At 38.7% G+C, this 19,690-nt stretch overlaps 1 protein-coding gene across 21 annotated transcripts in view; it reads right to left on the minus strand.

Annotated features, from left to right (window-relative positions):
• EPB41L2 (erythrocyte membrane protein band 4.1 like 2) overlaps window positions 1-19,690 on the minus strand; it is a 195,835-nt gene that overhangs the window by 44,594 nt on the left and 131,551 nt on the right. For all 21 annotated transcript variants that reach the window (XR_009453399.1, XM_059700329.1, XM_059700326.1 and 18 more), the window contains exons 6-10: window positions 16,431-16,506; window positions 10,709-10,927; window positions 7,062-7,149; window positions 3,178-3,330; window positions 2,564-2,661 (exon numbers count right to left, since the gene is read on the minus strand). Coding sequence is in view for 20 of the 21 variants with exons in the window: in XM_059700329.1 (XP_059556312.1) it covers window positions 2,564-2,661; window positions 3,178-3,330; window positions 7,062-7,149; window positions 10,709-10,927; window positions 16,431-16,506 (634 nt within the window). In the remaining variant the exon portion in view is untranslated. The remainder of the gene's footprint in view (window positions 1-2,563; window positions 2,662-3,177; window positions 3,331-7,061; window positions 7,150-10,708; window positions 10,928-16,430; window positions 16,507-19,690) is intronic.

Genomic DNA, 19,690 nt, shown 5'->3' on the forward strand with positions numbered 1-19,690 from the left:
TTTATGTTTTCCTCGACATGAGCAAAAGTACAGCTGTTCTCAGTGTTTATCAAAGGTTATTTATTTGTATTAGCTTAAATCATTTAGATAAACACATATGTCTGAATTCTCGCTCCTAGCTGTAAGTGCCAAGTAGCAATCCCTTATTCTTAGTAATTCTTAATATTTATGTTTATTTTTCCTGGGAAAGAACATCTAACAAGGAATCTTGTTCCCATGAAGAAGGCAGCATGCAGTGGATATGCAGAGATGACTAACTTCCTTTCTTGCTAGCACAGTTCTACTGCTAATCCTGGGTTCATAATGGATAAAGTTAAACTTAATGTCAAATACTCCCATGTACACAAAAACATGTTCTTAGTAAACGAGCCAATCTTGTCTGGCATACAACTGAAATTTCCTCACTTTCACTGTCTGATCAAGAGTTGGCAAAATATCTTAAAAAAATAATCTCAGAGCTCTTGTGGAATTTATTAAATATAAGAAGGCTTTAGTTGACAATTCCACAATATGGAGACTACTACCAAAATTTTTCCTATCATTCTCCAAGAGTGAATCTTTAAGAATTACTTAGCATTTAAAGTATTCTAGACCTTCTGCCCAGTTTTTTAGAAAACTTATTCTGCTAAGGAAGCAATGAAAAAAATTTCAAGGAAAGGTAAAGCTACATGTAATAATACAAGAGACTATCCTCCATTAACTAAGGATTCTCAGTAGTCTTAAACATTCCTCCCCCTCTCCCCAAAAAGTGTTGGAATAAAACTGATGAAAGAACTAATACCCTCTGGGCTCTCTTGATTTTAATCTATTCATGTATGTAATAGAAGTGTTTCTTTAAATCTTCCATTTTCTGCCAATAGACTTTGAAAGGATATATGTCACAGTGCAAAAGAAGGAAAATCATTAACTGGAGAATTTTTATTTTGTTTTAATTTGAGATAAGATACTTTCTTGCCTGACACTGGTTGACCACATACTCAAATCATTAGCTTGCAGATTAATTTTCTGATGATAAAAAAAAACCCTTAAGTAATTAAGCTTCAATTAAATAAAAACAAACATCAAAACAAAAAAGGGGCTGACTTCACCACAGACATTTATTAGCTCTCTTTAAAAGAATTTTTTTGGTGATTTAAATCAATGGTAATATAAATTTTCTAAGAAAATGTAGATAAATTGACAAAATATTTCAAGACTATCACTTTAAGATCAGTTTATTTTCTTTTTATGTTACTTTTATTTTCCATATCAGACCCTATCTTGATAAGAATAACATCAAAACCATTACAAGGCATCTATCATTTCACTTTTGGAACTTTAAAAGCTATGATAAGGGGCTAATAATCTAAGTAATAATGTATTACAAAGGAATCCAACTTTTACATATTTTACTGCTTAAGTAGTGTATTAACATTTTAATTTTATAAAATTCCTGTCATTACAAATTAATATTAATGTTTATCTATGGAAAATGAACATTTTAAGAAAAATCCACATACCAATTGCTAAATCAATCATACATTTAACGAGTGCCATGGGTTCCCATAAAACTCTCTATAAAGTGGCTGATGACGTTAACTCGCTTGGGATTAATCTGGATTTGCAATGCCGAAGTTTAAATGGCAGTTTAATGTGAAGCTAGAGAACCTCATGTTACTCTTGTTTACACACCACCATCACCACCACCAACAAAAAGCACTGAGAAAATAGCAGGAAGCACATCAGCTGCAAATTCAGTTGGGAAGTCTAGCACCGTGGGTATACTGGTGGGTGCCTGGAGCCACACTACCTGGGTCTGCATTCCATCACACCGTTACTATGTATATGACTAAGAGCATATTTCTGAACTTCGCTGTTCCTCAGTTTCTCCATATGTAACATGAAGATAACTGCACCTGCCCCATAAGCTATGTTATAAGGATTCATAAAATGAATCCCTGTGCAGCACTAAGAATGGTGATGGGCTATATTAAATGCTCTAGCAAGGACAGCAACTTTATTATGTTCTAGTTAAACTAATATTAGTCTAGCTGAGTGGCTGTCAATCAACACAAAGATCTGTTCATGGCTTCAATCTGAAAGCCATTTTTTAATTTCCTAAAGAAATTATTTCAATCTTTTGTGATAAACTAAAACAGAACAAAATCCACTGATCAGATTCAAAGCATTCCGCAGACAAATTATGATTTTCCCTTTCTGTGTTAGATACATGTTTGTGAGCAAAGTTATATAAGATTTAAAGATATAAAAATGCTTTTAATTAATCATTATCCCAAAAGTCTGCAGGAGCAAATTGGTCTGCTTTTAAATTGGAGTCTATGGCATGCCAGCAAAAATGAAGCCAGATAGTTCAGAGCGATGAGTGATGACAAGGCATGGCCAAGGCAACAGAAATAGACACAAGAGTGGACTTTGCAGACAAAGGAGATTTGACACTGATAAGAGCAAAGAGCCATAATGGAGGGTGTTGCGGCATCTGCCACACGTTCCACTACCACCTCCCAGTAAGTAAAAGGTACCATGAGCTATTTCAATTAATTTTAAGCTGTTTTCTTTCAATTACCTGTAAAAAGTGTGATGTTCCACACACACTTTCCATAGCCTTTTCGCAGCCCGATGGTTCGGCAGTTTGAATCCAATGGTACTCTCAAACTGTTCCAGCTAGAATAAACAAATTGGCATATTTATTTACGAGTTCATTAGAAGCTACTAAAAATCATGAATTCACATTTTCTCTAAAAAGTGATTCTTCTTGAAAAACGATGAGTACATCTAATATAATTTATACAAAATAAGTATTTCATAGACTGCAATACTAGTTTCTATGAAAAGCAGGTACATAACTATTGACATAAACAATGTCAATGTCCACTAAAACTAATTTTACCACCTTCCTATTGATCTCCACTTAGCTGATTCAACAACAAAAAATGAGCCCCCACAATGTGGCAGGCACTATCTTCCCTGTTCTGTGAATCTGTGGCTGTTGCTTGTGTTTTAGCAACAGGAATATATATGCAGGTTTATCACCAAGAACCTGACCTTTTTTTCACCACAGAGAAATAAAGAATAGTTCGTTTTCTTAAATTCAGTGGAAAAAAATTCAGTTAACTCATGGCCATGGAGAACATGGACAAAGCCTAATCAGATATGCCAAGGACTACATGACATGCTTACCTCTGCAGGCCTAACTTTAATGTAGAAGTTACTGCGCTTATAGGAAATTTTCAAGATTTTCGGCCAAGCAAAACGATTGATTCTCAGTCTGTCCTTGTAAATGAGAAGCCCATTAGCACACACACCCAGCTTGATGTCCACGCCTTCCGAGTCCTGCCAAGCATAAGCATTTGACCACGGTTAGAGTTGTGAAAATTATACAGATCAGGAAGCTCATTAGCTCCTCAAACCATGACTAGGAATACCAATTTAACAAGTTGGTATTTAAATTTCAGTGACAGCACACAGGTTAATAGAAACGGTAGGGCACACAACACATCTTAAATCTAATCATCTTCAGGGATTAGGTTTGATTTGCCAAAGAAGTACACAACGTAACTACAGGACACAATATTCTTCAAAAGGCATTATTCATGTTCCCGAGCTCAGGCCTATGAGCTCACGAGGAAGGAAGGAAACAACACGATTTAGGTATCCTGGAGATAGGAGAGCTAAAAAGTGTTTGCCAAGAGGCAACGCCCCCCCTTGGGGATCAGGGGTGGGCAAACTTTTTGACTCGAGGGCCACAATGGGTTCTTAAACTGGACCGGAGGGCCGGAACAAAAGCATGGATGGAGTGTTTGTGTGAACTAATATAAACTCAAAGTAAACATCATTACATAAAAGGGTACGGTCTTTTTTTCTTTTTTTAGTTTTTTCATTTCAAACGGGCCGGATCTGGCCCACGGGCCGTAGTTTGCCCACGGCTGGGATAGATAGTATGTTGGCTTAAAGTACATTGGGCCTTTTACTTTAGTAAAACTTATCTCAGATGGATTATTCTAGCTAATAGCTATTAAAGTTACACCTATATTCTGTAAAACAACAATCCCTCCCAGGAAATTTCTCTTCTAGACTGATAGTGTTAAAATGTTTGAATTCTTTCAAGTAGTTATTCAGTAACTCCGAATGCTGACATCCAGTTTTTGTCATAGCATATTCCTTTGGCTGGCATATTTTAAAGGACTGCAGGCTATTCTTCAATTATTAATATTGTTTTCTTTCCCCAGTGTTTTAATTTAGAATAGATGACAATCTAGAATAATCACAAGCCTTAAAGATTTTAAACTATCAAAAAAGTTTACAGACAAAAGTAAAAAATTGGCTCCTAATGTTTCTAGTAGTGTTGAAAATCTAATATGCACAATACTCAAAATGTACAAATTATTGTTTATCTTTAAGGGAAAAACTAAATCTCATTCAAATATTTAACACTGAAGAATATTACTTAAAGATATTCACATTTTCTAAATTCTCAAAAAGCATGCTGAAACAAACACTACATTTAGTCTAGGTCTCAATTCAATACAACATTTTGACTATCCTGTGATTGAGAACAATGTAACACAATTTATATTAGTTTTTTTAAAAAAATAAAAGGACAGTACTAGGTAACTGATGCCAATTGCTTTAGTTGCTGATATGTGAATAATTCATATACACAAATAGTTACATTAGATCACCTGAGGAGGTTTAAATATCTAATCTATAAGGTTCTTTATTCACCAGTGTCCTGGCAGCCAAAATTCTCTCTAGGAACAGAGTAAAAAGCGGGTGAGTCAGGCACAGGTGTCCAAGCAACTTGGCACCAGTCACAAATGGTGCGTTTGCCAAAAACGTCACTGGCCATGACCGCAGGAAGCAGGCTGGAAGATTGCCCAAGACAGCATGTTCTCACCACAAGTAAGGAGGCAGCCCTCATTTGAAACATTGAACAAAGCCATCTCTCGTCTGAAGCAATCTTTAGGCAGGACACTGAAGCTATTTTATCTGACTTAATAATAAACAAAATCTGGACCCAAGTAAATGAATTGATTTTCGGTTGTTCCACACATTGTTTTAGAATTATCAGTATTTGTACGATGAGAAATTACAAATAAAAGATAAGAAAGGGAAAAACATTGTATTTGACTTCTGACATTCAACCTCAAAGTCAGAGAAATAAAGAAAAAGGGACCATCTCCTCTGCTGTGCTCCCTGCCCCCGGAAGCTGCCCCATGTGGGTATCAACAGGATCCCATGCCCACTGACTTCCGAATGGTTCAGTCTACGGAAAGTTCGTCAAGAAGATCAGAGAGAGGAGGAAGGGAGGGGGCGGTCAGGGTTTTGAAGATTCCCTCCCTGTATGGCTGCCATCTGGCTGGCTGTGTCCTTGGCAATGACAGCTCCTCTCTAGATGGCCTTTCCACACAAATCTCTCCTGAGTCCTGACAATCACTCTTCAGATCCAGAGAGGGCTGGTGCTCTACTACTTCAGAAGTATCGCTACTCCTGTGGTTTCCCTGTACCTTTGTCAAGATACCTTTTATTCAACACCCTCCAACTTGTCCTAACATGAGAGAGCCAGTAAAAATTCTTCTGATAATAAAATATTAATTAAAAGATGTTTTAAATACAATCTCAAGACAATGAAAAAGTTAAAGGCATAAAAACTACATGAAAGGTTCTTTTAAATTGCTGTATATCCTTTTAAATGACTACAAATACCTTGTTTATCAAATATTATCTGAGTCCATCAGATGATTAACAGAATGAATGAATGTTACTTTGGATAATATCATTTTTAAATCCGTGAGTTCAATTGCGCTAAGGTTTTTTAAAATGTTTATTTATTGATTTTAGAGAGACAGGGGAAGATTTGTTGTTCCATTTATTTGTGTATTCATCGGCTGATGCTTGTATGTGCCCTGACTAGGGATCAAATCTGCAACCTATCGGGACGATGCTCTAAACAACTGAGCTACCCGCCAGGGCAACAAAGGTTTTTTTAAAACAAGAAAATGTATCAAAATGTTAACAGTGATTGTTTTGCATAAAGAGATTTCAGTGATTTTTTTCCCCTTCTGTTCGCCTCTTATTTTCTATGATGAACATGTATTACTTTTATAATAAGGAAAAATATTTAAAGAATAAAGAAGTCACTGAGGAAAAAAGAAATTTTCAAATATGAAGGACTATTAACACAAAAGCAAGAAGTACTAATCTGAGGACTAGGGAGGGAAGATATCTTCGGGTGGGGGGCTTTCCTGGAGATCTCACAAATCCTTTCATCTGGGCTTCCTATGCTACATTTAGGGATTGGCAGGGTCTTTTTAAAAGCAGGCTACCACAGCTTCTCTCAGCATGTTGAGTTGACTCTGAATATATTTCCAAATCCACCTTTCACCTTACCTCTTGTTATCCTAGGCTCTCCCCATTAAATGATCATCCAAACAAGGATCATGAAATAGGTGACATTTATTACTGGCATCCTCACAACACAACCCAATCCCACCTTCTCCTATCACCTACTCTTCCACCTCTCAAATTAGACTGAAGGTGCTATGTCACCTGGAGCCTGGGCCAGCATACTTTATCTTACAAGAGGGAGAAGCCCAATTCAAGGGCTCCTTCATAACCAGGGAGTTTTTAGACAGTGGTAGCTAAGATCCATCATGCTTTTTCCCTTTCATGGTAGCTAAGGTCTGCTCTCTGATCCCAAGACAGAGGCAGGAGAGGGAGCTGGGATAGAGGGCACTTTTGTTACTTCTGATAAGACACAAGCTGGGATGCAGAGTAAACCAAGATGATGGATCAAGAAGGCTGATGAGTCTTGGGATAAGTAAATATGAAAGGGTATAAAAAATATTGTAAAAAGAAGAAAGAAGTGGGGGGGGGGAGAAAAAATGGACCCTCCCACAACCATAAACACTACAATTAGTCTCCAAAGAAATATTACAGAGGCCCTGGGGTGAGGGTGAGTAGCCTTTTGCAAAAGGTGAACCAGGCTATTCTGACACTAGAGCCCTCTCAAAACTTCAGTCAACAGCCTAGAAAGAGGCCACCTCCCCATGACATTACAGTACCTTGGCATGATGTAGGTCAACACCATACATGGAAAGCCTCTTTGCATTTTCTAAGAACTGGGAATCAGCTTGTGCTGGAGATAAGCCCCTAAGAATCAAAAGAAACAATATTATCTTATTGGTGAATGCAAAGAAAATGTGGCCAAAATAGGGGAAGAGGTGGATGAGCTTGGAGAGTTGGGGTGCAGGGAGTAACACAGATAAATCTGCAGAAAAGTAGAAAACAGGTAAAACAGCTGAACTCTCAATCTCTAGCATTTTTATCTTAGGATCCTCTAATATAAACCTGTTTATTACAAGGATATGCACTTCTACCCTTACCCTTTTTATCTTAGAAAGTTGCTTTTAATTTTTCCTACTGGGGAAAAACACCCCAGCAATAATGGATACAACATAATTAAGAAAAAATAAAATAAAATGAAAGAAAAAAAGTGATTTCATTTTTCTGAAACAATCAAATTCTTACTCCTTAATTTTATTTCACTAGACTTGATCATAACAAAGATCAGAAATATTTGTATTTGGTTTTACACCTACAGCAGATGGTATATATCACATTCTATCCACATTGAAATTTTTCCCTTCCAATCTACATTCCCAACTAAACAAACTTTAAGCTCCTAGAAAGCAGGAACATGTCCCATTAAACTTCATATTGCCCATGGCATTTTAGCACCTGATATTTCAAATTCAAATTACAATACGTGTTTATTTACATGTATAAAAATAAAAAAATTAAAAGCATTTTGATATTAAATAAAAATATTTAAAGCCAAATATTGCATTTAGTTTTTATGTATTTATTGAGTTTACTGGGGTGACAACCTTATATAAAAAAAGGCTAATATGCAAACTGTCCCCTCGGGAGTTTGACCAACCAGGAGTTTGACTGCTCACTATGACATGTGCTGACCACCAGGGGGCGGCGCGGAACGAGCCCTCCTGTTTCAACCCAATGGGAGTCCCCGGGGAAGGAAGGCCCCTGCCAGTAGCCAGCAGCCAGCAGCCGGGGGAAGGAAGGCCCCCGATTAGCCCTGATCGCCAGCCAGGCCTAGGGACCCTACTTGTGCACAAATTTTGTGCACCGGGCCTCTAGTTGGTTAATAAAATTACATAGGTTTCAGGTGTACAATTCTATATCATCTTCCTATTCATGAACATAGTATATGCTTCCACTTATTTGTATCCTCTTTAATTTCTTTCTTTAGTGTCTTATAATTTTCCGAGTATAAGGCTTTTACAACCTTGGTTAAATTTACTTCTAGGTATTTTAAATTTTTTGAAGCAACTGCAAATGGGATTGTTTTCTTAAGTTTCCCAGATAGTTCATTATTGTTTATAAAAATGAAACGAACTTCTGTATATTTATTTTGTATTCTGCTACGTTACTTAATTCATTTATCAGTTCAGGTAGTTTTTGGTGGAACCTATAGGGTTCTCTATAGTATATAGTTTCATGTCATCTGCAAATAATGACAGTTTTATATCTTCCATTCCAATTTGGATGCCTTTTATTTCTTCTTGTCTGATTGCTGTGGCTAGGACTGCCAGTACTATGTTGAATAAGACTGGTGAAAGCAGACATCCTGCCTTGTTCCCAATCTTAAAGGCAACTCTTCTGCCTAGTTATTTTGATGTTGGCTATGGGTTGGTTTGTTGTATATGGTTTTTATTACATTGAGGTATGTGCCCTCTATTCCCACTTTGCTGGGTTTTTATCATAAATGGATGCTGGGTTAATCTAATGCTTTCTCTGCATCTGTTGATATGATAATATGGTTTTCACCCTTCATTTTGCTTATGTGGTGTATCATGTTAATTGATTTGTGGATAGTATACCAACCTTGCACCCTCAGAATAAATCCCACTTGATCGTGGTGTATGATCTTTTTAATATATTGCTGAATTCAGTTTGCTAATATTTTGTTGAGGACGTTTGTATCTATGTTCATCAGGCTATATTATTGGGCTATAATTTTCTTTCTTTGTTGTGTCTTTATATGGCTTAAGAATTAGGATAAAGCTAATTATAAAATGAGCTTGGGAGTCTTCCCTCCTCTTGAATTTTTTCGAATACTTTGAGAAAAACAGGTGTTAGTTCTTCTTTGAATGTTTGGTAAAATTCACCTGTAAAGCCATCCGGTCCAGGACTTCTGTTTGCTGGAAGGGTTTTTTAATTATTGCTTCAAGTTCACTAGCTGTAATCTGTCTATTCAGACTCTATGATTCTTCCTGATTTAGTTTTGGAAGATTGTATGTTTCTAGAAATTTACCCATTTCATCCAAATTGTCCAATTTGTTGGCATATATTTGTTCGTAATATTTTCTTATAATCCTTTGTACTTCTTTGGTGTCAACTGTTACTTCTCCTCTTTCATTTCTGATTGGGTCCTCATTTTTTCTTGATGAGTCTGGTTAAAGATTTGTTAGCCTTGCTTATCTTTTCAAAGAACCCGATCTAGGTTTTATTGCTATTTTATATTATTTTTTAGATTCTATTTCATTTATTTCTGCTCTGATTTTTTATTATTTCCTCCCTTCTACTCACTGAGTTTTTGTTATTGTGCTTTTTCAAGTTCCTTTAAGTATAAAGTTAGATTGTTCAGGTTTTTCTTGTTTCTTGAGATAGGCCTGCAATGCTATGAATTTCCTTCTCAGCACTGCGTTTGCTGTATCCCATAGATTTATGGGTTGTTGTGATCTCATTTTCATTTGTTTCAAGATATCTTATGATTTCTTCATTGATCTCATTGTTAACCCATTCACTGTTTAGTAACCTGTTATTTAGCCTCCATGTCTTTGTGTGCTTTTCAGGGTTTTTTTCTTATGACTGATTTCTAGTTTCATACTACAATGTCAGAGAAGACTGCTTTAAAAAAATAATAATAATAATAAAAAAGTCAATAAATGTGGTTTGTCTAAAAGCTTCTAATCTCTAAAAGTTTCTTTCAAATCATTATCTTCAGAATTTTTAAAAATTTCAATTTTGCAATGTGGGACAAACTATAATTTTGTAGCTTGAGTTTTTAAAACTTATACTAAAAGAAGCATTTTGTTTTCACACAGATATAAAAGTTCTTAACCTGTAACATGGTATGTAAGTGATTAAGTAATCCTTAGCTAAACCAACAGTCATCTTTTGTAGCTAAACCAACAGTCATCTTTTGTGGATAGAGAAACCACTTGTATATTTCAGTCATTTCTCCTACATCCCACCCACGTTTCTAATTCAAATCCAGATGACTAATTGTCTCCCTTGCTTTCTTATTAAAGATTGTAATAAAAACAATTAAAGGGCAGAAGGAACATACAGTGAATGCCAAACAAGCATGTGGGTATGCTTGTTTCAAGTATACGGGTGTATATCAAGGGATAGAAATGGGACAGAAAGATGTCATAAGAAAAGGGAACTTTTCCATTTATATGAAAACATTTAGCCTCCTGAGCATAGTTCCTCATATTATAGTCATAAAGACCCTGAAAGATTATCTCAAGGACTGCAGAGTGTCTTGATTAGTACTAAGTGAAGTTCCAAAAGGAAACACTAGATATCCCACCAACTGTGCTCTAATGTCTAGCAAGTTTTATAAAAGAAGCTATTTAAATCTATCATGGCCATTCTCTCTCCAGCCAGAAAGTCAACAGACCTGTGGGTTTTATGCAGCTCTACCACCTTCTCTTCCAGCTCCTTTGTCTGGGAGGGGGCAAACTGGAAGTCACTGAGGTCATGACTGGCATGTTCTTCTGGGTCATAGTCTCCAAGTTCAGCCTGTAGTGTGTACGATCCCAGGAGGGCATGAGTCACAAAAGAACAGGGCAGGCGGCCAGAGGCAATGTCCTGTCGGAGCTGAAGGCACAGGAAGTATCTGAGGAGCAAGGGGAGAAAAGGATTGAAGAGAACAAGTAGTTAAGAATGCAGCACTCATAATCCTTGAGTTTTAATAATCTGTTTGAAAATAAATATATAATATAGGCACTCTTCATATCCCTAGTAGAAAAAAAAAAAAACTTCTCTAATACAAAGCCCACCTTGCTCCTTGGACTCCCAACCTTGTGGCTTATAATACAGAAACTGAGTCTAGAGAGCTAAGCAATAGAATGCAAACTCTGAACTTCTATTCCAGTAGTAGTGTATTATGACTATGATTATTACAACAAAGAGTATTATGACCGAAGGTAAAAATTCCAATCACTGTCCTCTTGGATTTAAAACTAATGAAAATTAGCATGACCTCAAAAGTTGTAAAAATTAATAAAAATTTAAAAATAGTGGTAGCGGGGGGTAGGAGAGGCCAGGGGGAGGGCAATGGGGTAAAAAAAGAGACATATGTATTACTGTTTGTAATACTTTAAACAATAAAAAGAAAAAACAGGAAAAATAATAATGATTTTGTCCCCCGCCTTTCCCCCCCCCCAAAAAAAAAATAGCGGTAGCTCTTAAGCATTAGCAGAAAAGTTAAAGTTATCCTGCCCTTTTTCCTCTCTACCCTTTTCATACTAGTTTATTATTTTTCTGAGACACTTTTAACAACAATTATAAGTTAGTGTCTACTTTGAAGCCCTAACTTGCCCACTTACCCCATCTAAAGAGGTAGCTAGTTCAGTTTGCGGTAGAAAAAGGATGGGCTTCATAGTGAAGCAAAGCTAACTCTTTGAGCAAGATAATTTACTCACCTAAGGTTAATTCACCACCTGTAAAATGGGAAAAAGTCTACCTCCCTTTGAAAGTGAGGGTGAAAAATTACATAATATAAACACATCGCATGGTATCCTCGGAATCAATATTTGTTAGCCATAATCACAATAATGGTATTATTAGTTATAATAATTACTAGAGGCCCGGTGCACAAAAATTTGTGCACTCGGGGGAGAGGGGGAGTCCCTCAGCCCGGCCTGTGACCTCTCGCAGTCTGGGACCCCTCGGGAGATAACGACCTGCTGGCTTAGGCCTGCTCCCGGGTGGCAGAGGGCAGGCCTAATCCCTAGGTGCAGCCCCTGGTCAGGCTCAGAGCAGGGCTGATTGGGGAGTTGGGGCGCCGACCCCTGTCATGCACAGAGCAGGGCAGATCTGGAGGTTGCGATGCCACCCTCAGTCACGCTCAGGGTAGGGCCGATTGGGGGGTTGGGGCACCGCCCCCTGTCACACTCAAGGCAGGGTCGATGGGGAGGTTGCGGTGCCACCCCATCACGCACAGAGCAGGGCCAATCAGGGGGTTGGGGAGCTCCCCCCTGTCACGCACAGAGCAGGGTCGATCAGGGGGTTGGGGAGCTCCCCCCTGTCACACACAGAGCAGGGCCCATTAGGGGGTTGGGGAGCTCCCCCCTGTCACGCACAAAGCAGGGCCGATAGGGGAGTTGGGGCACCGCCCCCTGTCACACACAGAGCAGGGCGGATCAGGGGGTTGGGGCGCCGCCACTGTCACACTCAGGGCAGGGCCTATGGGGAGGTTATGGCTCTACCCCATCACACACAGAGCAGGGCCCATGGGGCGGGGGTGGGGGGTTGGGGCACCGCCCTCTATCACCCACAGAGCAGGGTCGATCAGGGGGTTGGGGCACCGCCACTCTCACAATCAGGGCAGGCTGATGGCGAGGTTATGGCTCTACCCTGTCACACACAGAGCAGGGCCCGTGGGATGGGGGGGCTGGGGCGCCACACCCTGTCACACACAGAGCCACAGGGCGATCAGGGGGTTGGGAGCTCCCCCCTACCAGGCACAGAGCAGGGCCGATCAGGGGGTTGGGGTGCCTTCCTGTGTCAGGAACAGAGCAGGGCCGATAGGGAGGTTGTGGCCCCACCCCCTGTCACACACACAGCTGCAGGGTGAACAGGGGGTTTGGGCGCTGCCCCCTGTCACGTTGATCCCGGTGCCAGGAGGCCTCGTGGCTCTCCTGATCTCAGTGCTGGGAGGCATATTACCCTTTTACTATATAGGGTAGAGGCCTGGTGCACGGGTAGGGGCCAGCTGGTTTGCCCTGAAGGGTGGGGGTCCCCACCCTTGGATCAGGGTGGGGGTCCTCACTGGGGTGCCTGGCCAGTCTGGGTGAGGGGCTGAGGGCTGTTTTCAGGCTGGGACTGAAGCTCCCAACTGCTCCTTTTTTTCTTTTTCTTTTTTTTATTCTGGGCCAGCTTTAGCTCTGAGGCTCCAGCTCTTAGGCATCCGCTGCTGAAAGCACGTATCTGGTTTGTTTAGGTTCTATAATCGAAACTCTGTATCATTTCCAGCTCTGAGATCCCGGCTCGCTGAAAGCAGGTTTCTGGGGTTTTGTTTCGCTTCTATATTTGTTACAATGTTTTTTAAACTGCAGGCTCAGAGGACGGCAAGGCAGGCGGGGAACGTTGGTTTCATCCGTCACTGAAGCAAGCAAGCCTCATATTAGTTTCAAGCTGCCTGGCTGCTGTCCGCCATCTTGGCTGGCAGTTAATTTGCATATCTCACTGATTAGCCAATGGGAAGGGTAGCGGTCGTACGCCAATTACCATGTTTTTCTTTTATTAGATAGGAGTATTCCATGTACCAAGTAGCTTACCACACAGTTATAAAAGATTCTGGTTTTTTACTAAATAACATGGAGAAACAGACCTGTGGGTTTTATGCAGCTCTACCACTATTTATATTCTGTGAGGATTTTTGGGGGGCACCCTATCAAACTCCTTTTGGTGACATTTTAAAGCCTGATTGCTCAAATGTAATCAATTGCTAAGGTTACTAACGACCACTCCAAACTAAATGGCTCTCATTTCAGAAGCTTTGTTAGTGACTGCCATTCCTACTGGCAGGTAGCCACCTTCATGTGGACACTTCTGCCTAGCATGGCTTTTAGTGCCCCTGCCCCAACCTCCTCTCATCCTCCCCGAACACATTCAAACAGGCGCACTGCACTGCCTCTCAGCCAGGCCTCACTGCTGTTCAGTCACAGAGCACGACCCAGCACATGCTATCAGCCATCACACAGTTCAGTTCAACCAGGATTACTGGACACATCTGTCAGGCAGGCCAGAGACTCTATCATCATCACAGTCCCACAGCTGGCAAAGTATTTGCCACATGGTGAGTGCTCAATAATTTTCTGAGAATGAAAGTTGTCTCACTATCACTGCAGTCTGAGTGTTTTTATGCATTGCAGAAGCTCTCTTTCTAAGGAGGATTATGTTTCCTTGACTCCCAGAACAGCATGAGTATCACTGTACTTATTTTTATTTTCATTTTTAAATTCATTTTTATTGTTGACCCTATTACAGATATACCTCACTCCCCTCCCGCAATGATCCAGGTTATCCTTCAATTCTCTAAGGCTAATCAAGAACAGTGCTACTTCTCCACACTTTTTGACAGTTTTAAGGCCTATCCAAAAAGATTCCATCTATTACTAAAATCTTATTGCTCCCTTTTATAGTATTAGCTCTACTTTTTCCACTATCTCTACTTTTCTCATTGGTGATTTCAAAGCTTAAGTTTGAAGTACAAAAAGCTTCCAATAAAAACTGCAACAGCTCCCTGAATTTCCCAACTTGGGAAATTTACACTGCAGGAAAAAGCATTCTTTAAACATTATTCTGAACACTGTTTTTGCCATCCTCCAAAGCTTACCCGCCTTCTAAATGTTCACTCAAGTTGTGGTGAAGATTTCAAACATGAGAAGCAGGCCACCAGGTTACACATACAGGCAAGGTGGCTGGTCTCAGGCTGCACTGCCACGGCTGTTAGTTAGCCCACTAAACTATATCATTCCTCCCCCTATACACAGAGAGACTGTTAAAGCCCAATTTGAAAGGAAAAAGAAAGTACTGATGATATAAGATGCAATCACCCCAAGAATTATCATCCTCAAACAAAATACTGCAAGGAGCAGTGCATGTACTGAGGTGTTGGGTCACAAAGCCCCAGTTACTTGCACTGTTTAAAGGCACTCCTGCAGTGAGGCTCTGTAGCTTATAACTGCAAACCTGTCAACTCTACACAGCTCACTGTGCAGTTACAAAAGCTACTGTTTATTATTTACTAGCTGAAGCTAATTCAATCACAACTTAATTAGTACCAGTACATCCTTATTCAGCAATAAGTACTAAAGGGAAAAAAATCTTGTTATTTAATCTAATCTTGGAAAGATATCTCCATAATTCTTATTTTACATGGATATCACACACTCTCTTAAGCATTCCTACACAACTTGATATTTGACAACACTGGCCCACAAGAATCAAAAGCAGAGTCTTCCAATAAGACCCTCTAGTTTTCTAAAAGTACACAGACACACACACATACATACATACACACATATATACAGGCAGTCCTTGGGTTACATCAGACTCGACATATGTCATTCCGTGGTTATGTCGTCATCTCCCATTTATTTATAAAAAAAAAAAAAAATCCGTCATTTCGACGTATGTACATATGTGCTTTATGTTTTTATTATTTATTTACCACAAGTGAAGGTCAGGAATTGTTATCTTTCTTTTAAATTTTTTTTACTGTTTCACTTCATTACTGCTGTGTATGTGCTCCATGTGAGTGACAGGTGTTCATGTAGGTGGGTTCCGACATACGGCAAAAATCGCGTTATGTGGTACCGTAGGAACGGATCTCCGACGTAACCCGAGGACCTGCTGTATAGAACAGTGTTCCTTGGCCATGTAAATAACCTTTTAAAAATATAGACAAATCACCTAATCGACTTACTCTTACTAAAGCTAAGAAGTCTTACCACTGGTACCCAGTTGAATAGGGCTAAGACATGAAGGCACAGGCAGATACAAGAATGTTCCTTGGTTACCATTCAAATACTCAGCCACTTTCAGAATCAGGAAATGCTGTCTTGCTCCTAAACTGAATCTTGTATTTGTAATTTAAGCATATGTTTGTATATTCCAGACAATCTCAGAGGAGATGAAGTGAAATACTATTGGCTCTTACATAAGAAAGCGTACCTTATTATTTGTTTGGGGCAACAAAAAACTACAGTTCAACTGACTTTTAAAAATAATTTCATTTTCTACCCTTATATTACCTTTGTAATATGAGATTAGTTCACAGGAACAAATGGGTTGTATAATAAGAACTATCTTACTGAAATGTGAAATATTAAATATCAATGATTTTTAAAGTATAACATAGGAAATAAAGTTGCCAGCAATATTTTTAAAAATATTTCATTACTCAAATATAAAGATAAATTAAAGAAAAGTAAATAAAATTTTTCAAACTGGCAACCTTTCAAACTATTTTGGAACATCCACTTCCAAAGGTACTTCTAAAACTCAACCTAAGAAAAAATGTTTTCATTCGAATAATGAAATTATAACCATTACCTCAGGGCACAGAAATAAATAAGGAAAGGTTCTTTTTTTATGTAAATATGAAATACCTGGTGATATCTTCAGTCAATTGAGAAGGATCAGGAGGATAAAACTTCACATTAAAAGTGAACAGCCAGGGAAGATCTGTAATTATTAAATCATGGTTATTCATCCAACCAACAGAATGACTATTTATTTATTTCAATATTTTTATTTATTTCAGAGAGGAAGGGAGAGGGAGAGAGAGAAATATCAATGAGAATCTTGGATCAGCTGCCTCTTGTGTGCCCCCCACTGGGGATTGGACATGCAATCCGGGTAAGTGCACTGCCCAGGAATCAAATTGTGACCTCCTGGTTCATAGGTAGATGTTCTACCACTGAGCCATGCTGGCCTGGCTATTTTCATAAAACTTAAAGTTCTACGTCAAACACTGTACACTAGTTCCTGCATAAATCAGTTTAGAGAACTTCACTTTTTAATTTAAAGAAAACATCACTTATAAGACAACATAAGAAATAAAGTTAAAATCAATTACATAAATAACCCAACATTTAAGAATAATAGGATCACATTTTTAAATAAATGTTTACTGGTACTTCAACAAATGTTTTGTATGGTGATGTATTATGTAAAAATTTTAATATAACTTCCATGGAATAGTTCTGAGATAAGATTTGTTTTAACCCCAGAATTTCTAGATACCAAATATTCTCCACCCTCTAAAGAAAAAAGCATTTTAAGATTTCTACACTGTTGGGGGAAGAAGGATAATGATCTAGTGATCACTACAACTATGCAGGTAATTATTTATGGGTTATTTGAAGGAAGTGTTAAAAGAAATCCCAAAGAAAGGAGATAGTGGTAAATGTCACAATACTTTAAAACAATAAAATTATTTCCCAGGTTTTCTAAGTACACTATATGTAACATATACTTTGCTGTATTGTGTCAAAAAGAATAACTATATCAACCATGTCATAAATGACATTAAAAGTTAAACATCTATTTATACATTAACATTTAACCATTCAATATAGCACGCTTCAGGTGGCTTTTAAAAACAAACAAAAAACACACACAACTCTGGGACGAGGGAAGGTATTATTTTCCCAAAGGGATCCACATAATTTCAATGGCCTGAATTTAGAGTTGTGCTCGAAGTTCGTAGTATTTCCAAATTAAAATAAAAAAGTGTGCAATATTTCATTTCATACACATTGCTTTAATTTACAGACTTGAAGAAAAATTTCTTTTGACTCCCATTCTTTTGTCCAATGTGTCATTTTGCCTTTTCTTGCCAATAATCAGCATACTAACTATACTAACTAATGGCTACTGTGAACACATCAGAACTTTTGCTGGATTTTGGTTCAAAACAGTAATATTCTACTAATAAAATCAATTCTGTTGAATTTAAGAAAAAAAGTTCAGTTTTGCTTTACACATTACAAATATCACAAAGGAACTTTCCTGGCTATGGAGAGACACATGTTTCTTGGCCTGGAGCACCATGCTGGCTAGGACGCACATGCACTTCTTCAGCTGCTAACCCATAATTAACAGTCATCATAGAATCATCAGTTCTTAATGGATCCTACTTATTTGTTTTCTAGGTATTAAAACTAGCACATGCTTGCCTAGACATGACTACAGGGATACATTTCTAATGGAACACATATTTTAAGATATATTTCCAATTCTAACATTGATAAAATGCACCAATAATGCTACGTTTCATTTCATTACATATTATTATTATCCTAATTTTTACCTAGCTACATATAAAGTCAACCTAGTTATGAATTGTTCATATATTAATTGTTCATACTTAAGCCTTAGTCTTATTATCTACATAGTTTTATTTGTATACATTTGAAACATAAAGATTTTAAAATACATTTTACACAGGAACCATTAGGTTGTCAGTTGTCAAAAGTAACTAAAAAGATTAATTTCTACCTTTGCTAACTGCCAGTTAACTGAATAACAATAAATCCTAGCAGAGGCTGGGCTAAGATAGAACAAGCAGTTCTGTTGTCCATTTTAATACCAGTAGAAAGCCAGAAGTAAAATCCAACAGAAAAACTTCAGTTCCACAGCCTGCTTTCATGATTGGGACAGTACAGGGTTCCAGTTAGGGAACCAGCAACAATAGTCTGAAAGAGTCAAAGCCTATTTGTTACTATCATTCCTCTTGCCAAACCACAAGGGCAAAAGTCCTGAAATAACTTTTTAAAAATTTCACAAATAATCAAAACATAAGACCATCCTCTATAATAAAACCCTAATATGCAAATTGACCGAACAGCGGAACAACCGGTCACTATAACAAGCACTGACCACCAGGGGGAAGATACTCAACGCAGGAGCTGTCCCCTAGTGGTTAGTACGCTCCCCCTGTGGGAGCACCGCTCAGCCAGAAGCTGGGCTCAGGGTTGGCAAGTGCAGCAGCAGTGGCAGGAGCCTCTCCCTTCTCCACAGCAGATGGGCAGTAAGGAATGAGGGGTTCCGGACTGCAAGAGGGATGTCTGACTGCAAGCTTAGGCACAGGGATCAGGCCTAAGCTGGCAGGTCAACATCTTCCGAGGGGTCCCGGATTACGAGGGCGTGCAGGCCAGGCCGAGTGCACATATTTCGTGCACTGGGCCTCTAGTGACTTATAATTAGCAATAGTCTTGCCTTTCAAAAGTTAGAAAATCTCCATGACTCTAAAATGAGTGGCACATAAAGATAACCAAACAAAACCATAGGAAACAACTCGATGGAACATCAATCATGTTTCAGAGGTTATCCTGCTCTCTCCTGTGTGGGTCACTTGGCAGGTCTGACTTCAGAGAAAGTGAAAGAAGCAAGCATCTGTGCCTTTCTGAATTCGTGCACCTTTTAGAGCAAGTAGTAACTGTAGACAGGACAGGGAAATCTCCAATGTTTCCTCGTGCAATGTCTTCCATAATGTCAGCATAATGTATCTGTGTCTCATTTTACTCCTTTTCTTTAACCCCCTCTCCCTCTCCATCATGAAGCAAACATACACAGATTAAACACCAAAATAATAAATGCAGGGAGAGGGGGGAGGTGGGAGGGAGAAGGGATGAAGGGATGAAGGGGGAAATGCTGGAATGGAAAGCCAGGGGTAGTAGTCAAATCATCCCAGTTTGCCCAGGGCTGTCCAGGTATTATCGTTCAAGTCCCACATCCTGAGGACCCCTAAGTTTCTCAGTCCTGGGCAAATCAGAAGGGTCATTGTAATTAAAGATATAAATAACAGAAAAGAAAGATGAGTCTATAAGGAGAGGAAGTAGAAAAAATAAGATATAGATAGATA

The sequence above is a fragment of the Myotis daubentonii genome, chromosome 6 (assembly GCF_963259705.1).
Source record: "Myotis daubentonii chromosome 6, mMyoDau2.1, whole genome shotgun sequence".
Lineage (NCBI taxonomy): Eukaryota > Metazoa > Chordata > Mammalia > Chiroptera > Vespertilionidae > Myotis > Myotis daubentonii.